General features: G+C 42.3%; 1 protein-coding gene across 2 annotated transcripts in view; it reads right to left on the bottom strand.

Moving 5' to 3' along the window:
• Positions 1-20,932, bottom strand: part of tgm2 (transglutaminase 2, C polypeptide) — a 28,877-nt gene extending 7,945 nt beyond the window's left edge. Inside the window, 6 exon segments of one of the 2 annotated variants that reach the window (NM_001141723.1) lie at positions 358-535; positions 721-849; positions 1,787-1,905; positions 2,889-3,107; positions 10,111-10,290; positions 20,878-20,932. In NM_001141723.1, the coding sequence (NP_001135195.1) occupies positions 358-535; positions 721-849; positions 1,787-1,905; positions 2,889-3,107; positions 10,111-10,290; positions 20,878-20,887 (835 nt within the window). In that variant the 5' untranslated portion in view covers positions 20,888-20,932. 2 annotated transcript variants of the gene reach the window in all.

Below are 20,932 nucleotides of genomic sequence, written 5' to 3'. Positions count from 1 at the left end.
CACTGTTGTGTCGTCAGCAAACTTAATGATGGTGTTGGGGGTCGTGTTTGGCCATGCAGTCGTGGGTGAACAGGGAATACAGGAGGGGACTAAGTACACACCCGAGGGGCCCCAGTGTTAAGGATCAGCGTGGCAGACGTGTTGTTGCCTACTCTTACCACCTGGGGGCGACCCATCAGGAAGTCCAGGATCCAGTTGCAGAGGGAGGTGTTTAGTCCCAGAGTCTTTATCTTAGTGATGAATGTGTTACTAACGGTGTCTTGTGCAATACAAAAAGGGGACAGAATGTCTCTTACATAATATAACGATACAGTATGTAAAAAACTCAGTCTTAATGTCTATGCATTCATGTCTAACCTGAGCAGGCCACTGCTGCAAACACCCAGCATTGGCCAAAGCGCACAGGCTGACAGGCATTTGTGTCCCAGTTCCGGAGGATCTCCACACTACCCTTCCATGACAGAGGGCTCACCCCGCCGTCATAGTCATCAGTCCACCTGCCCAGCAAGACTCCCTTGTCGTCATTGCAGTTCACCTGAGGGACATGGACAACAATGGTCAGGCTCTTAATTTCACATTCAGGTTTGTTGTTATATTGAGCCTTGCTATTTGCCATCTACTATATGTTCATGTGTATATTTTATATTCTATTCTACTGTATGAACTGCAGTGTGTAATACAGTGCATGACAGGATGTGAAACCGATTGATGTGATCCCACCATGGCACTGAGGACTCTGGACACATAGATTGGGTTCCTTCTCCCTGAAGCGTCTTTCCCAGGGTTACGCAGGCACTTCGGGTTCATATCCAGGATTCTCAGACAGGCATTCAGGATCCCATCCTCAAACTACACCACACAGAGAAAACCACACAAGGTCAAATCAACCTGCTATTTATTTTCAAAAGGGAACTAAGCATGCAAAGGTGAGCAAAAGATCGAATAAAGATCAAAGGATTAGAAGTTTGCTTCTCATCTTTGATTCCCTCCTGAAAATATCATGTGCAAACGTTTAGTAAAGCTGAACGCCAGTCACATGCATAAACAGTGTGCACGATATGCAACTATGACACACACCAATTAGATAATGAGCTGTATCAACAATTGAATCTTGGTCTCACCATCTCAGTGGGATTATCATGATCTGTCAATTATACACAGATTGAACCAATGGAAGCGTCTTGATGTGGAAAGAAAATAGCCTCAATTGGATTTCACCAGTCAACAGTTCACCCATCACAAGTTCTTCTTAACTATAATTTATCTTCTCACTTTATCAAACTTGTCAGGCCACTCATACAGATGTAGGATCTTAATTTGAGACTGTTTCCTACAGAAGGAAAATAATCCTGCAGCAACAGGAAATGTGAATTATTATGTGGATTATAATTATTGGACATTTTTGTAGGGGTTGATAATTTCTTTCATAAGAATAAAATGGAAATGATAAACTTCAGAAGCCTTTTTAAATACACTACACGTTTTTCATGTCCTGCATTGCAGGAAAGTTCTCCTGCAACAGGGTGATCAAATTAAGATCCTACATCTCTAAATATACAGTACTATGAGGCAGAATGATCTCACCTTTGAAAGTGCACAGTACAGTAGTTACATTGGAAAGCAGTTCAACATACATCTCTTGATGAATGGCTATTTCTCCCTTATCAGGGTAAGCGTAAGCCAAATTCAAAAGCCAAGCCTTTATCACTGCCACTGCAAACTTCTGGGTTGTCTCTCCTCAAGGAGGCTGTTTATACAACGATCAGAGCTGTGCTGCTGTTGGTACCTGGCCATAGTTCCAAGGTGTAGGGATGGGGTATTTCCAGCCGCCTCGGTAGATGATACCATCTTGAGCCAAGATGTACTCCCTCAGTTTCTCCTCACTGTCCATGTACACCACATCACCTGTTGACGAGAGAAGTAAATAATACAGGGATAAAGTATCGTCCTCCATAGAAAAAGACAAGGTCTCAAAAGGCTGAATGGAATAAAGGGTGCCTCACTATCTGCTTGCAGTAGGAAACAGTATTTCAAAATGTATAGGGCTTAATAAATTACAATTTCTTTTCAATATAACTTTCTATGAAACATGTATGGTAAAACTGATTCTACCATAGTACAAAAAATTCGTATCCTTATAGTACGAATTTGATTTGTAACATATAATATGAATTGCCCAAAAATAAAACATATATTTGTTTTTTTCAGGATGTAACATATCATACGGAGTGGATGATGTAGTAAGCAATTGGATGAATTAGTACACAAAAAATGGGGACCACTTTTGGCTCGTGAGCACCACTTTCAAATCTACTGGCTGAAATGATACAAAAGTTTGAGAGTGCATCTTTAATGAGACTATCTGCTGTCTATTTACTTTGATGTCTAAGGTAACAAAATGTCTAAGTGTAACAAAATGTCTAAGTGTAACATGTATTGTAGATACAGCATACTTCTCCATCCCCATCCATCCAATTCTCCATTGTATGATCATCATATCCTCTCCCAAACTACCATCCATCCATCCATCCATCCATCCATCCATCCATCCATCCATCCATCCATCCATCCATCCATGCCATCCTGTTCTCCCCACAGTGGGATCCTTCCTGTAAGCCTGCATCTCTGGCTGTCTTTGTAACAGAGACATCTAAAGCGCCTATCAGAGTCCAAAACATGTACGCATAAATGTTCTAAAATATTGGACTGTTGGCTCTCTTACTTTTCGAATTCTCAGCACGGCTCAAGCAATTTCTCCAACTGTCAACACATTCCGCATAGCTATGTCTCGTCTCTGCGTCTGTGAATTACTCTTAAGGCATTCCACTCAACTATGCATAGCCCCTACTACACTCGCAGACAGAATGATGTATGGAATGTTTACCTACCGGTGCACCAGGGGTTATAGAGCAGCACAAAGTCCACCCTGCCCCCCTGGCCCAGGGTCAGGCGCCAGCGTCCGATGGGCGCGTCTGGGGGGGAACAGATGGACAGGGACACCATGTTCCCGGGGGGACTGGTGATGGCGGCGCTCCAGCGGGAGGTGTCGATTTGGTCGGTCAGCCCAAAGGAGGCCTGTGTACCATACTGGTCAGAGGGCTGGGGACCTAGTAGAGGACATGAAGAAGAGAAAGGGTTAAAGATGGAACACTTGACTAGGGATGATGTAAAGGACTTCAAAGCCAAAACACTAGAGCTTACCTACTTATTTTACCATTGGAGGGAAAGTAATATTGGCCATAGCTATTCTGTCATTCTTTGTCATGAGATGTGTCAATGGATCTCAATAGTCTAAAGTGGGGTTTTAAATAGGCCTTGACAAAAGTCATGACCTCGACAGAAGTTGCTGTCCTTTATAAGAATTACGTTCTTTACTGTATTGTGAAAAATATGAAGCACACAGATGCTTTCAGGTCACACATGAAACATTTTCATAATTCAGACTGTACAATTGACATACTATTCCCAAACCCTTCAGCGAGAACATTGGAAAATGGTGGACAATTCCACAAGGATCAAAGACGATGGAAACTCAGCTTCCTTCAAGTGACCTCCGTTAAGATAAACTGGCTGAACTGAATTGCCATTGTGTTCAGACTGGGCATAACGCCAAAGAATCACCCCTTTTAACCCCTTTGCTTTCAGCAGCATGCTGAAACAACTTAGATTCCTTCCTTGGCTGTTCTGTGTATTAAAGTTTATATTACAGTCCATTAAAAAAATAGTTTAACTTTCACTGTGATAGCCTTATCTTTGATAGGACACATGCTTTCCTGTGGAGTGATCCTCTTCCTGTTTTCAAACTGGTGGATACTGTAGAAACTGCTGTGGTCTGTACAATGGCCACTCTACCCCTCTTATGACTGTTACTTACATCTGACACATTCATCTTGATTTAACATATGATCATTTCAGTGTTTTCCCCTAGATATTTCCAAAGGCGGGACCGAAAGGGTCCCAAACGCAACATCTATGGTTCCTGACAACAGAACCAAAGCCCAAAGCCTAGGCAGGGTGAGTAATGGTAAAGGAGACAGGGTAGAGTGTCAGCTAACTATTCTGCAAGAGTCAATAGCGTTATCACCGAAAATTTGAACAGGCTTAAACGGTTTCCCTTTCCTTGAAACAACATTCAACCTCACCATTAGCTTTCTTACTCCTTATCACTTTGTAGATCACAATGACCATTGGGGAAAATAAATAAGTTCCCAATGCCAATAGAAACACTCAAGTAGGCGTTGCCATAGTACCTTTGTAATCTCCTGAAGGACACAACCCAGTAAAAGAATGCTTTCAAATCAGAACTAAATCCCATTTTATTTGTCACATGCTTCATAAACAACAGGTGTAGACTAACAGTGAAATCCTTACTTACGAGCTGGCCCTTGCCAACAACGCAGAGAGAAAAATTATAGAAAAAAATGTTAACACACGGAATAAATACATAACTTGGCTATATACCGAGTCGATGTGCAGCGGTACAAGGTAATTGAGGTAGATACAGTGCATTCGTAAAATATTCAGACCCCTTAACTTTTTCCACATTTTGTTACGTTACAGCATTATTCTAAAATGGATTAAATCAAAAATGTTCCTCATCCATCTACACACAATACCCCATAATGACAAAGCGAAAAAGGTTTTTTAGAAAAAATTTGCAAATGTATTAAAAATAAAAAACTGAAATACCTTATCTACAAAAGTACTCAGACCATTTGCTATGAGAGACTAAATTAAGCTCAGGTGCATCCTGTTTCCATTGATCATCCTTGAGATGTTTCTACCACTTGATTGGAGTCCACCTGTGGTAAATTAGATTGATTGGACATGATTTGGAAAGGCACACACCTATCTATATAAGGTCCTACAGTTGACAGTGCATGTCAGTGCAAAAAGCAAGCCATGAGGTCAAATAAATTGTCCGTAGAGCTCTGAGACAGGATTGTGTCGAGGCACAGATCTAGGGAAGGGTATCAAAACATTTCTGCAGCACTGAAGGTCCCCAAGAACACACTGGCCTCCATCATTCTTAAATGTAAGAAGTTTGGAACCACCAAGACTCTTCCTAGAGCTGGCCACCCGGCCAAACTGAGCAATCAGGTGAGAAGGGCCTTGGTCAGGGAGGTGACCAAGAACCCGTGGCACTTGACCATGGCACTTGTCGTAAGAGTAGGGGTGTTAACCCCGGTGTCCTGGCTAAATTCCCAATCTGGTCCTCATACCATCACAGTCACCTAATCATCCCCAGCTTACAATTGGCTCATTCATCCCCCTTTCTCTCCGTGTAACTATTCTCCAGGTCTTTGCTGTAAATGAGAATGTGTTCTCAGTCAACTTACCTGGTAAAATAAGGGTTAAATAAAATAAAAAAAATAAAAAAACAAGAACCTGATGGTCATTCTGACAGAACTCCAGAGTTCCATCTCTGCAGCACTCCACCAATCAGGCCTTTATGGTAGAGTGGCCAGACGGAAGACACTCCTCTGTAAAAGGCACATGACAGCCCGCTTGGAGTTAGCCAAAAGGCACCTAAAGGACTCTCAGACCATGAGAAAGAAGATTCTCTTTGGCCGGAATGCCAAGCTTCACGTCTGGAGCAAACCTGGCACCATCCCTACTGTGAAGCATGGTGGTGGCAGCATCATGCTGTGGGCATGTTTTTCAACGGCAGGAACTGGGAGACTAGTCAGGATCAAGGGAAAGGGTTCACCTTCTAACAGGACAACGACCCTAAGCACACAGCCAAGACGACGCAGGAATGGTTTCGGGACAAGTCTCTTAATTTTTCTTGTGTGGCCCAGCCAGAGCCCGGACTTAAACCCGGTCGAACATCTCTGGAGAGACCTGATAATAGCTGTGCAGCGACACTCCCCATCTAACCTGACCGAGCTTTAGAGGATCTGCAGAGAAGAATGGGATAAGCTCCCCAAATACAAGTGCGCCAAGCTTGTAGCGTCATACCCAAGAAGACTGGAGTCTGTAATCGCTGCCAAAGGTGCTTCAACAAAGTACTGAGTAAATGGTCTGAATACTTATGAAAATGTGATATTTCATTTTTTATATATATATATATAAATTGGCACAAAATAAAAAAAAACTGTTTTTGCTTTGTCATTATGGGGTATTGTGTTAAGATTGACAATGTAATACATTTTAGGAAAAGGATGTAACATAACAAAATGTGGAAAAGGGGAAGGGGTCTGAATACTTTCCGAATGCACTACATGTACATATAGGTAGGGGTAAAGTGCCTAGGCAACAGGATAGATAATAAACCGCAGCAGCAGCGTATGTCAGTGGTTCCCAACCCTGGTCCTCCAGTATACCCCAACAGTACACATTTTTATTGTAACCCTGGACAAGCACACTTGATTAAACTTTCCAACTAATCATCAAGTCCTCGATGAGTTGAATGAGGTGTGTTTGGGCTGTTGGAGACCGGAGTTAGAAAACACTTGCGTATGTGAAGAGTCAAAATAGTCAGTGCAAAAAGTGCCAATACAGATATTCCATGTAACTACACTGCTCAAAAAAATAAAGGGAACACTTAACAACACAATGTAACTCCAAGTCAATCACACTTCTGTGAAATCAAACTGTCCACTTAGGAAGCAACACTGATTGACAATAAATTTCACATGCTGTTGTGCAAATGGAATAGACAACAGGTGGAAATTATAGGCAATTAGCAAGACACCCTCAAATAAAGGAGTGGTTCTGCAGGTGGGGACCACAGACCACTTCTCAGTTCCTATGCTTCCTGGCTGATGTTTTGGTCACTTTTGAATGCTGGCGGTGCTTTCACTCTAGTGGTAGCATGAGACGGAGTCTACAACCCACACAAGTGGCTCAGGTAGTGCAGCTCATCCAGGATGGCACATCAATGCGAGCTGTGGCAAGAAGGTTTGCTGTGTCTGTCAGCGTAGTGTCCAGAGCATGGAGGCGCTACCAGGAGACAGGCCAGTACATCAGGAGATGTGGAGGAGGCCGTAGGAGGGCAACAACCCAGCAGCAGGACCGCTACCTCCGCGGAGGAGCAGGAGAAGCACTGCCAGAGCCCTGCAAAATGACCTCCAGCAGGCCACAAATGTGCATGTGTCTGCTCAAACGGACTCCATGAGGGTGGTATGAGGGCCTGACGTCCACAGGTGGGGGTTGTGCTTACAGCCCAACACCGTGCAGGACGTTTGGCATTTGCCAGAGAACACCAAGATTGGCAAATTCGCCACTGGCGCCCTGTGCTCTTCACAGATAAAAGCAGGTTCACACTGAGCACGTGTAGGACGTGACAGAGTCTGGAGACGCCGTGGAGAACGTTCTGCTGCCTGCAACATCCTCCAGCATGACCGGTTTGGCGGTGGGTCAGTCATGGTTTGGGGTGGCATTTCTTTGGGGGGCCGCACAGCCCTCCATGTGCTCGCCAGAGGTAGCCTGACTGCCATTAGGTACCGAGATGAGATCCGCAGACCCCTTGTGAGACCATATGCTGGTGCGGTTGGCCCTGGGTTCCTCCTAATGCAAGACAATGCTAGACCTCATGTGGCTGGAGTGTGTCAGCAGTTCCTGCAAGAGGAAGGCATTGATGCTATGGACTGGCCCGCCCATTCCCCAGACCTGAATCCAATTGAGCACATCTGGGACATCATGTCTCGCTCCAGCCACCAACGCCACGTTGCACCACAGACTGTCCAGGAGTTGGCGGATGCTTTAGTCCAGGTCTGGGAGGAGATCCCTCAGGAGACCATCCGCCACCTCATCAGGAGCATGCCCAGGCGTTGTAGGGAGGTCATACAGGCACGTGGAGGCCACACACATGACTGAGCCTCATTTTGACTTGTTTTAAGGACATTACATCAAAGTTGGATCAGCCTGTAGTGTGGTTTTCCACTTTAATTTTGAGTGTGACTCCAAATCCAGACCTCCATGGGTTGATAAATTGGATTTCCATTGATTATTTTTGTGTGATTTTGTTGTCAGCACATTCAACTATGTAAAGAAGAAAGTATTTAATAAGATTATTTATTTCATTCAGATCTAGGATGTGTTGTTTAAGTGTTCCCTTTATTTTTTTGAGCAGTATATTTTCCATGCTTAGTATATTTTGCAGTCTTATTCCTTGGGGGTAAAAGCTGTTTGGAGTCTTGTTAGTTCCAGGCTTGGTGCATCGGTACTGCTTGCTGTGCAGTAGCAGAGACAACAGTCTACGACTTGGGTGTCTGGAGTCTGACAATTTTCAGGGCCTTCCTCTGACACCGCCTGGCATAGAGGTCCTGGATGACAGGGAGCTCAGCCCCAGTGTTGTACTGGGCCATACACACTACCCTGTGTATCGCCTTGTGGTTGGATGCCAAGCAGTTGCCATACCAAGCGGTGATGCAGCCAGTCAAGATGCTCTCAATGGTGCAGTTGTAAAACTTTGAGGATTTGAGGGCCCATGCCAAATCTTTTCAGCCTTCTGAGGAGGAAGAGGCATTGTCGTGCCTTCTTTATGACTGTGTTGGTGTGTTTGGTCCATGTTAATTCCTTAGTGATGTGGACACAGAGGAACTTGAAGGTCTCGACCTGATCCACTACAGCTCTGTCAATGTGGATGGGGGCGTGCTCAGCCCTCCGTTTCCTGTAGTCCACAATCAGCTCCTTTGTCTCCTCCCTATAGGCTGTCTCATTGTCTTCGGTGATCAGGCCTACCACCGTCGTGTCATCAGCAAACTTAATGATCGTGTTGCGTTCATGTGCGGCCACGCCGTCGTGGGTGAACAAGGAGTACAGGAGGGGACTAATCACGCACCCATGAGGGGCCCCCGTGTTGAGGGTTAGCGTGGTGGATGTGTTGTTGCCTATCCTCACCACCTCGAGGCAGCCCGCCAGTAAGTCCAGAATCCAGTTGCAGAGGGAGGTGTTCAGCTTAGTGATGCGCTTGGAGGGCACTATGGTGTTGAGCACTGAGCTGTAGTCGAGAAACAGCATTTTCACATAGGTGTTCCTCTTGTCCAGGCGGGAGAGGGCACTCTGGCGTGCAATAGAGATTGTGTCATCTATGGATCTGTTGGGGTGGTATACGAATTGGAGTGGGTCCAGGGTGTCTGGGATGATGGTCTTGATGTGAGCCATGATCAGCCTTTCAAAGCATTTCATGGCTACAGATGTGAGTGCTACGGTGCGATAGTCATTTAGACAGGTTTCATTGACGTCCTTGGGCACAGGGACTATGGTGGTTTTGCTTGAAACATGTAGGTATTACAGACTGGGTCTCTGGTCAAAATCTAAACAGCAAGCCAGTTCCAAAATCGACTTATTGGATCGCTCCAGTGTATACCTGTGGATGGTTCCTATTACAGAAATGCCTGTAGAAGCCAAAAATGTAAAGGTAGTGAAAAGAAAGGCCTTAGACTTTAAGGGGTTAAAACAATAGAAAAATATAGCATAGAGTATTTTGTTATAGTGTTACACACTATGCAGCAGCACATGCATGAGGTATTTTCAGTTAAGATTTAGACTTGAGATTTATCGGTCACAGCCCAATAGACTGTGTCTTCATTCAATCAAGGAAGAATTGGTAAGTATTATTCACTGGAGCTATTCAATAAGTCCTCATGGCAAAGATTTTGGAACTGGGTTTCTGTTTCGATTTTGAGCAGAGAATGGAAAGCATTATTTTACTGGGTCGTGTCTGTCAGGAAATGTTAAAAGGACCACGGCAATGCCTAATTGTGTGTTTCTATTGGCACAGGGAACTTGTTAATTTTCTCCAAAAGTGATAGGGAGATAGGGATACGGAAAGCTGATGTTGAGGTCTAATGTTGTTTAGAGGATAGGAAAACTGTTTGATCCTGCTCCAATTATCAGTGATGAGACTATTGACTCTTACAGAACAGTTAGCTAGCTGACACTCTACCCTGCATCATTTACCTTTACTCACCCTGCCCAGGCTTTGGTTTCTGTTGTCAGGAACCTTTGTGTCATGCCTTTGGAAATATCTAGCGGAAACACTGAAATGATCTTATGTTTTAATTAAGATTAACCTTTAGGATTTAATAAAAATTAAACAACATTTATCTTGTGCCTTTCACATGGAATTGATTAGTCAACAACCCAGGGATAACACAGTACCTGTCTCTACGGTGAGGTCAAGGGCGCTGCCACCAGGCTGGTAGACGCCCGAGCGGAGGTGCAGGTTGATGGTGAACGGCTGGCCCCTTCTCACGATGAGGCGCTCCACCCCGTTGAGCTCCGTACGGTGGTCTGTGTTGTTGAACTCACACTCCAGGTCCCATCGGGCAATGTCCAGTGCTGGGAGACGGATAAGAGAGAGAAAGGAAACAATGAGTAGAATTCCCTCAGGATTGACCATCTACCCAGCCAGTTACAAGAGAATACAATTCTGCCCTACAGTTCCTCTGTTTGCTCTTTGGGGGTGTCAGTCCAGTCTTCAGTATAATAAGGCTTAACACTTTCTGACAAATGTGTTAGTCAAAAGTGCTATAGAAATATTATTTTATCAATTGATTGTCTTCTCTTTCATGGTGCCTCAGTGGCGGACCAAACTCCCCTATTGCTTTTAAGACAATTGGGTCTATACCTGTTTCTAGCTAGGCTGATGACCTTCCTCTTCAAATTGGCTACCCAACTCTCAACGCTGGTTCCTTCCAAGTAGACCACCCCTTCCTCTCACCGCCAATGGCACTACTACTCTGGAAATGTCTATAATAGTTGCTTTACATTGTCTTGTAGCATTTCAATTCTGGCACTTAATTCTATTTTTAGCACTACAATGAAGTATTCTACTGACCTCTGAAGAGAGTTGCTTGTTTTTATGCTAGCTGTCCAGCTCTTTGACTATGTGCTTTTACTAAAAGAGCGTCTGCTAAATGTCTGTTAACACTAGAACCACTGAGCCTCAAGCTAACGAGCAGTCATTCTGAATCCAACATTCTAACAGTGTAATTGAGAACATTTCATATATGCTATTGCAAAAACAATAATTTGGTTGTGTTTATGAAGGTCTTCGGTAACATTGGAATATAATATTTTTTTTAGAACACCATAGCATTTCAATTAGTTTATTTTACTATAGGATATACTGTATGTAAAAACATAAACACACAAAAAACACAACATTTCATATATTCAATACATTTTATTTGGGGAATGCCTTAATTACAACTATGAAACTAAAAGCATATGTGTTGGAACACGGCAATAGCTTATTTTTATAACAACAAAATGAATAAAATACCCCAACCACAAAGACGTACGGTCAAATTATGAAAACATCAGTAGCCTAAACATCATTATAAGCGCCAAGTGTCAAGAACGGAGGGGGGCATGACTTTACATTTTTCTTATACATGAGCTGTCAAAATGACTGCTTTAGCGGTTTTAGTGTTAAAGAAAATGTACATAAGCTATGGTATACTTCATCATATTAAGTGTATAGCCTATAGAATAAAACATATGCATGGATAAAGCATTAAGGGTGTCGAATTAACTTGCGGTAAGTAGGCCTTAGAGAAATGGTCAAAGGACTGCTGCAAATTGTTTCCAGACATTTTCAGACCTTCTGCCATCTTATCTCTGGCAGCAGGCATGAATCCAAGGACTTTCATTGTTATTTAAACTTACCATAAGAGTTCACTTCCTGTTGTTGAGTGGAAAGAGAAACACCTTACCTGTTGTGTAACAGAAAGACTTGTATTGCCATAAAAATCATAGGAATCCTTCAGACAGGAAATGTTGCTTTGCAAATAACTATCTTGGGAACTATATTTACTCAAGTAGCACTAGTGGGTAAATACTTCACCAACCCATTGAGACACAGACTTGAACTCTTTCATTGATTCATTTTTAAAAAAAGGAAGTATTTCACAAGAGAGAAAAAACAAGAAAACATGAATAAGCAGTGTTCTGTCACACCCTGCGAGGCGAGATGTGCAAGCAAATACTGTACACCTCCTTGTCCCCAGGGCTCAGTGTGTGAATAAGATCCCACCCTCTCATTTCCTATTTACAGTCATCCTGCTTCTTTAAGACAAGACTGGTTGTTGTTAAATAATCTTGGCAGGAGAAAACGACATGAAAACAAAATGTGAGGTGACAAAGGTTATGCCCAAACTCCTAGAAAAGGGTTCCAAAAGTGTTCTTCGACTGTCCCCATAGGAAAACCATTTTTGGTTCCAGCTAGAACCTTTTCCGGTACCAGGTACATCCCTTTTGAGTTCCATGTAGAACCCTGGGTTCTTCATGGAACCCAAAGGGTTCTACCTGGAACCAACAGGGTTTTCAAAGGGTTCTCAGAATAAAAACTCACCGGACACTATGAAAGCTCAAACCAAGTTTATTCTTCCCAGAGGGTCAATACAGCTGCATCAAACAAGGACATATTCACACAAGCACTGATATTTAAACCTTTATCTATGCTGAGTCTCCTCCTACACATCTGAACAAACATTGCAGCTTTATTGCTAGGCAGGTAACTAAGTGATACGGGCAATAAACTTTTCTTTCTCCCTTAACGTGACCTGACCTGCCCTCCACCCCCTTCATCACTAATCCATGGCTCTCTCTCCCCTTATCAATGCCTACCACATGTGATCACTTTCCCTACACTCAGTAGATTCCAAGCTTAATTGCCCCCACCATATACTTTCCTCCTACAGATAACCATTAACCTCTGGTGTAGCCCCTCGGCTATGGCACCCCTCAGGTCTCTGTTACAGCTAATGACTAATAATATTTAAAGTTTAGAAATCCAAACCTATCAAACCGAAGAACCCTTATTGGTTCTAGACAGTACATAACAACAACGACTAACTGACAAGTGTTTCCAAAGGTTTGTTTTTGTTTGCATGGTGTGTTAAAGCTTGGTGTTCTAACACTGGTAACTGGTTAACACCTGAAGTGTTAAGATAACACTGTATTCTGGGTTGCTCAGTCACTGACACACAATCTAACATTACCATTTTGTTTCACCAATCACTTTAGAGCTGCATTGTCAAAACTCACTTATCCCAATTGCTTATGGGACAAAATGACATACAGTTGAAGTCTGAAGTTTACATACATCTTAGCCAAATACATTTAAACTCAGTTTTTCACAATTCCTGACATTTAATTCTGGTAAAAAGTCCCTGTCTCAGGTCAGTTAGGATCACAATCTTTATTTAAAGAATGTGAAATGTCAAAATAATTGTATAGAGAATGATTTATTTCAGCTTTTATTTCATTCATCACATTCCCAGTGGGTGAGAAGTTTACATACACTCAATTAGTATTTGGTAGCATTGCCTTTAAATTGTTTAACTTGGGTCAAACGTTTCGGGTAGCCTTCCACAAGCTTCCCACAATAAGTTGGGTGAATTTTGGCCCATTCCTCCTGACAGAGCTGGTGTAACTGAGTCAGGTTTGTAGGCCTCCTTGCTCGCACACAATTTTTCAGTTCTGCCCACAAATGTTCTATGGGATTGAGGTCAGGGCTTTGTGATGGCCACTCCAATACCTTGACTTTGTTGTCCTTAAGCCATTTTGCCACAACTTTGGAAGTATGCTTTGGGTCATTATTCATTTGGAAGACCCATTTGCGAACAAGCTTTAAGTTCCTGACAGATGTCTTGAGATGTTGCTTCAATATATCCACATAATTGTCCTCCCTCATGATGCCATCTATTTTGTGAAGTGCACCAGTCCCTCCTGCAGCAAAGCACTCCCAAAACATGATGCTGCCACCCCCGTGCTTCATGGTTGGGATGGTGTTCTTCGGCTTGCAAGCGTCCCCCTTTTTCCTCCAAACATAACGATGGTCATTATGGCCAAACAGTTCTATTTTTGTTTCAGCAGACCAGAGGACATTTCTCCAAAAAGTACAATCTTTGTCCCCATGTGCAGTTGCAAACCATAGTCTGGCTTTTTTATGGCAGTTTTGGAGCAGTGGCTTCTTCCTTGCTGAGTGGCCTTTCAGGTCATGTCGATATAGGACTCGTTTTACTGTGGATATAGATACTTTTGTACCTGTTTCCTCCAGCATCTTCACAAGGTCCTTTGCTGTTGTTCTGGGATTGATTTGCACTTTTCACACCAAAGTACGTTCATCTCTAGGAGACAGAACACATCTCCTTCCTGAGCGGTATGATGTCTGCGTGGTCCCATGGCATTTATACTTGCAAACTATTGTTTGTACAGATAAACGTGGTATCTTCAGGTGTTTGGAAATTGCTCCCAAGGATGAACCAGACTTGTGGAGGTCCAGCATTTTTTCCCCTGAGGTCTTGGCTGATTTCTTTTGATTTTCCCATGATGTTAAGCAAAGAGGCACTGAGTTTGAAGATATGCCTTGAAATACATTCACAGGTACACCTCCAATTGACTGAAATGATGTCAATTAGCCTATCAGAAGCTTCTAAAGCCATGACATCATTTTCTGTAATTTTCCAAGATGTTTAAAGGCACAGTAAACTTCTGACCCACTGGAATTGTGATACAGTGAATTAATTATAAGTGAAATAATCTGTCTGTAAACAATTGCTGGAAAAATTACTTGTGTCATGCACAAAGTAGATGTCTTAACCGACTTGCCAAAACTATAGTTTTTTAACAAGACATTTGTGGAGTGGTTGAAAAATGAGTTTTAATGACTCCAACCTAACTGTATGTGAACTTCCGACTTCAACTGTATCTTTCAGAAAGAATTTAACATCAAACGGCTAAAGTAATTATGCTACCTCTGATTGCCGTATTACACAATCAGAGGAATATTGTTCAAGCTTTAAAAGGTTGCTTGCCTTAGGGTGCTTGTATACCCTCTCTGCCAGTGTACTACTTCTTTAATAATGTTAGAGTGCTACTTTGAACTACATGCAGGGTTGGGGAGAACCTGATTACATGTAATCACTTACTTGCAATCTGATTACAAAAAAACAAACTCATCAGTTGCTATAACAACAAAAATCTGATTACATATAATTTTTAAAAACTAGATTATTATTTAATGGATTACTTTAAATTTCATAAAGGATGTTTGCAAGAGAAAAAAATACATTATGCCACAGTTCTGTTTTCTCAATGACATTCCATTCAGAATTGAAAAAAGGTGTTTAAGTTTGTTCCATCTGAGTGAGTCTGACCAAAAGTCAGAGACTTCTGTGATGACACACTAAAAGTGTTTGCTAGATTCTTTATTGTCTTCTTCTAATGCCTCTTAAGGGAAAAGTAAATGAAAAGTACATGAAATTAATCAGATTATGTTACTGAGTTTGGGTAATTCAAAAGTTACATTAGTGATTATAATTTAACAGGTAACTAGTAACTGTAACATATTACATTTAAAAAGTAACCTACCCAACTCTACATGTATGAGAAATCTATTTCTGTAGGAACATCTGGATAGTGTATCTTCTACATTTGACCAGCCGTGGGGAATTTTGCATGTGTTTTACACCTTACACCTAGTTGAAGAAAAGTGGTCTTTCAAAGGAGACAAACTTAAGTCTCCAGTCCAGCTCTTTCATCCTAAAGAGAAATAAAGTTGTCAATAAGCCTATTTTACTCAGTCATAAAGCGGCTGGGAACTTGTGCTTTTCCAGAGCTAGAGGCAACAGGACTACAAACCTAGAATCTGGAGACCATTAGGCAGATTGATAGCAGATAAACAACCAAAATGTTGTTTTCGACAACACAGTCCAAACAATGCAGGCTCAATCAATGTAATGGTAAAGTGTAGTTATTGCTGCGTTTCATTCTTGTATTACACTGTTGGTATCAAATAAAATGCATTTTTATTAGCCTCTCTCGCATTGTGGAATGAAAGCTGATGTAAGATAATGTGCAGTCTGAATTGAAACGGAAAGGTTTCTGTAATTAATTACAGTCTGTCACAAACATGAATAGCGCAAAAATAAATTTACGGACAGAGATCAAGGTGAGCTATGTGTGTAGGGGGGGTGTCTTCCCATTTATGTGATCACATGCCCCAATTGAGCAGGCTACTACCATGAGGTCACCATCTCCACCATGCCATCACTTTAGACTTACACTCCCTTGTTTTGCTTCCAGTCTACTAAACTTGAACAACACCACATCAAGAGTCCTGTTATAGGCAAAGCAGAATTACTGGGCCAGAATAAACCCAATAAGGTTGGGGCAATGAAAGATCCTAGTCAGGGAAAAATGCACAGAAGCAGGTACAGTAAATCCCAGGAACAATAAATACCTTCTCTCAGCTATTAACAGCAACCTATCCAGCCTAGTCACGAATGAAGCAGCAAGAGCTCTCTCTCTCTCAATTCAATTCAATTTAAGGGGCTTTATTGGCATGGGAAACACATGTTTACATTGCCAAAGCAAGTGAAATAGATAATAAACACAAAAAAAATAAACATGTTCAATTTTTCTTCTCTCTCTCTCTCTCTCTCTCTCTGTCTGTATGTGTGTGCGTGCTGCTCAGCGTTGTCTGTATGTGTCTGCGTGCTTGTGTGTGTGTGTGCAAGGTGTAAAAGGTTTGAATGGGTTCATAGGGGCTTCGCAAAATCATTCCAAGGACAAATTAAGTTCGCCACAGTTTCTGGTTGCAGTTACAGCTGCTGTCTGCTATTAAAAGCCCAAAGTTCCCTTAGCAACACTTAACTCCCTCTGAAACACATAACTCAGATGCATTGAAGATGCATACGACTAGGCTAAAGCTTATGGTTAGCTGACAACGTGGGAGACAACACTTGTGTCTCCAGCAATGGTGAGCCAGAAAAATATATAAAAATTACATTTGGTTCTGTTAAGACATCAACCACAATGGCCTATAGACAGCTTGTTAAGTTAAGCTGTCATTTAGTGGTTATGGTTTCAGCATTGGCAATGTGAAAAGAAGTTCTCACCCCATCCAACTTTTAGATGTTGGATGACAGTTTTGGTTGGTGCAGTTTTCAGAATGCTGTTCATTGACTACAGCTCAGTGTTCAACACCATTGTCCCGTCTAAGCTTTTCACCAAGCTGAGGACCCTGGGACTGAACACCTCCCTCTGCACCTGGATCCTGGACCTCCTTAAGGTCGATCCCAGGTGGTGAGGGTAGGCAACATCACCTCCGCCACACTGACCCTCAACACGGGGGCCCCACAGGGGTGTGTGCTTAGTCCCCTCCTGTACTCCCTGTTCACCCACGACTGCGTAGCCACGCATGACTCAAACACTATCATCAAGTTTGCTGACGACAAGACGGTGGTAGGCTTGATCACCGGCGACAATGAGACAGCCTACAGGGAAGAGGTCCGTGACCTGGCAGTGTGGTGCCGAAACAACAACCTCTCTTTTAACGTCAGTAAGACCAAGGAGCTGATTGCTCCCATCCACATCGACAGGGATGCAGTGGAGCTTCAAGTTCCTCTGTGTCCAAATCACTAAGGACTTAAAATGGTCCACACATACATACAGTTGTGAAGAAGGTGCGACAGCATCTTTGCCCCCTCAAAAGGTTAAAAAGGTTTGGCTTGGGCCTTGAAATCCTCAAAAAGTTACACAGCTGCACCACTGAGAGCATCTTAACTGGCTGCATCAATGCCTGGTATGGCAGCAGCACTGCCCTCGATCGCATGGCACTACAAAGAGTAGTGCATACAGCCCAATACATCACTGGGGCCGAGCTCCCTGCCAACCAAGGAAGGGCCGGAAAATTGTTAAAGACTCCAGCCACCCAAGCCATAGACTGTTCTGTCTGCTTCCGCATGGCAAGCGGTACCGTTGCATTAAGTCTGACACCAACAGGCTTCAGAAAAGCTTCTATACCCATGCCATAAGACTGCTAAATAGCTAACTAAATAGCTAACAAAATGGCCACACAAACTATCTGAGTTGACCCTTTACTTTTGCACTGTCTCTCTGCACACACAGGACCCTACATACTCACGCACACTAACACTCCAACACACACACACACACACACACACACACACACACACACACACACACACACACACACACACACACACACACACACACACACACACACACACACACACACACACAATCACTTCATCATTTGCTCACACACACATAAGATGCACACACATTTATACTGACTCTATGCACATGCACACACACTCACATACAATCATCACGTACGCTGCTGCTACTCTGTTTATCATATATCCTGATCCCTAGTCACCTTATCCCTAAACATACAGTATATACCTCTATCACGCCAGTATCCCTGCACATTGTATATTTGGTACTGGAACTGACTGACCCTATATATAATATGCTTACTTACTTTCTTGTGTTCTTATTTCTTATTTTAATTTATTGTCTGTTTTTTCTTCCTCCTTATGTTATTTTTAGTATTACATTGTTGTTGATTACTGCATTGTCGGATTTAGAGTTTGCAAGAAAGGCATTTCACTGTATTTCTGCAAGTGACATTAAAACTTGAAACTTGAATTTTCACAACATTATAACATGCACTCTAAAGGGGCTGCTGTGAATTTAACTTACAGGCAGCTCAGTGACAAGGAAAATTCTGTATGTCATATTACAGTGTACCTCACCTGTAAAATAAATACAGTATCAAATCAAGTACTGTGGAATGACAAACAGTACAATAGCGTTAAATGTAAAGTATTACACTGTAAAAAAAAGAAATAAGAAAAAGAAAAAAGGTAAATGCTACCATAATCTAAATGAATGAATGAAATTCATTGAAGGGAAGGTTTTGCATTTCAGTATTTAACTGTAATTACAGCGGATTGGTGCAAGCAGGTTGGCAGCTAGGCAAAGTGTTTACGCATTACAGCATAGCATCCAAAATAGAGGATTGTCTAACTTTTGTTTTGCTTTGGTGAGGGGTGTGTGTTTTTTTATTTGGCACAGGGGAGGATAGTGTGTTTTGTCCCCCTGGTTTACATTAGCCGTTTTGCAGGTTTTACTGAATATTTTTGCAAATGTATTGAAAATGAAATACAGAAAGAACCATTTACATAACTATTCACACCCCTGAGTCAATACCTTGTAGAAGCACCAAAAGTATATTCAAAGAATGGCCTTACTGAAGAACTCAGTGACTTTCAACGTGGCACCGTCATAGGATGCCACCTTTCCAACAAGTCAGTTCATCAAATTTCTGCCCTGCAAGAGCTGCCCAGTGCTGTTATGGTGAGGTGGAAACATCTAGGAGCAACAACGGCTCAGCCGCGAAGTGGTAGGCCACGCAAGCTCACAGAACGGGACGGCTGAGTGCTGAAGCGCGTAGCGAGTAAAAATTGTCTGTACTCGTTTGCAATATTCACTACCGAGTTACAAACTGCCTCTGGAAGCAACATCAGCCCAAGAACTGTTCGTTGGGAGCTTCATGAAAATGGGTTTCCATGGCCGAGTAGTTGCACACAAGCCTAAGATCACCATGCGCAATGCCAAGTGTTGGCTGGAGTGGTGTAAAGCTCGCCGCCATTGGACTCTGGAGCAGTGGAAATGCGTTCTCTGGAGGGATGAATCACACTTCAGCATCTGGCAGTCTGACGGACGAATCTGGGTTTGGTGGATGCCAGGATATTCTAGACGATTCTGTGCTCCCAACTTTGTGGCAACAGTTTGGGGAAGGCCCTTTCCTATTTCAGCATGACGACAATGTCCCCGTGCAAAAAGCGAGGGCCACACAGAAATTGTTTGTCGAGATTGGTGTTGAAGAACTTGACTGGCCTGCACAGAGCCCTGACCTCAACTCCATCGAACACATTTGAGATGAATTGGAATGCAGACTGCAAGCCAGACCTAATCGCCCAACATCAGTGCCTGACCTCACTAATGCTCTTGTGGCTGAATGGAAGCAAGTCGCCGCAGCAATGTTCCAACATCTAGTGGAAAGCCTTCACAGAAGTTTGGAGGTTATTATAGAAGCAAAGGGGGGGACCAACTTCATATTAATGCCCACGACTTTGGAATGAGATGTTCGACGAGCAGGTGTCCACATACTTTTGGCCATGTAGTATATTTATTTTTGTATTCTTTTTTTGAGGGATAAAAAAACCTCAATATACCTTAAAATAACTAAAACCAAATTGAAACTGTGTAGAAAAGATCATGGATCTACATTCATACAGTTTCTTGCCTGTGTCCAGCTCGCTAATAATCACCTAAATGAAAGCTAGACAGTCAGGGAGAAAAATATTTTTCTAAAATAATGGAAAATATAATAATAATAATTTTGGGCAAATTTTGATGGCGAGGAAATATAACATTTTCTTTTGTGCACATGTGGCCCTCAGGCAAATTTTGATTGACACCCCTGGATATGGTAATCAATGGCAACCTAACCTACTGTATCAGGCGTAAAAGAAACCAGCTACCGGTAAGTTATTTGCCATCATTTGTCCATAGCAAGGTTTCCCAAACTCGGTCTGTGTAGTGCTAAGGCAAAAACCAAAACGTGCACCCAGGGTGTCGCCAGGACCGAGTTTGGAAAACCCTGGTCCATAGTGAAGGGATGGATCAAGTTTCACTTTGCTGTTTAGATTTGAGATTGTTTTCTAAACGAATCAATTGTTCACCAGCCTTTTAAGGTAATATTGAAATCCTCTAAATGCTTCAAATATTTAGATACATATTCTGGCATATGGCTCAGTCCTGCAAGGAAGTATTTATTTTAGGAAGCAATAACATGACATGATAAGCTATTTTAAATTATCTGCCACTGTCTACTTTGTAGACCATGATGCAAGTTTTCGTTGATATTGAAAAAAATGCATTAGTTGTTATACTGTTGATGAAACTCAAAAAATGTAATTCACAGTTATGTTCAAATGTTCAATAATGCTATGCACGTACTAGAGAGAAGATTTACAGAGATACAACACATTCAATAAAACATTGCAAATAAAACACTTCAAACAGTTATTAAAATCTTACCTTGAGCCATTATCGCGTTGATGTACAGCCGGGTAATAGTCTGTGTTAGGCTGTT

Source organism: Salmo salar, chromosome ssa22 (genome assembly GCF_905237065.1).
Source record: "Salmo salar chromosome ssa22, Ssal_v3.1, whole genome shotgun sequence".
In the NCBI taxonomy this organism is placed as follows: domain Eukaryota; kingdom Metazoa; phylum Chordata; class Actinopteri; order Salmoniformes; family Salmonidae; genus Salmo; species Salmo salar.
This window is presented reverse-complemented; position numbering and strand designations above follow the sequence as displayed.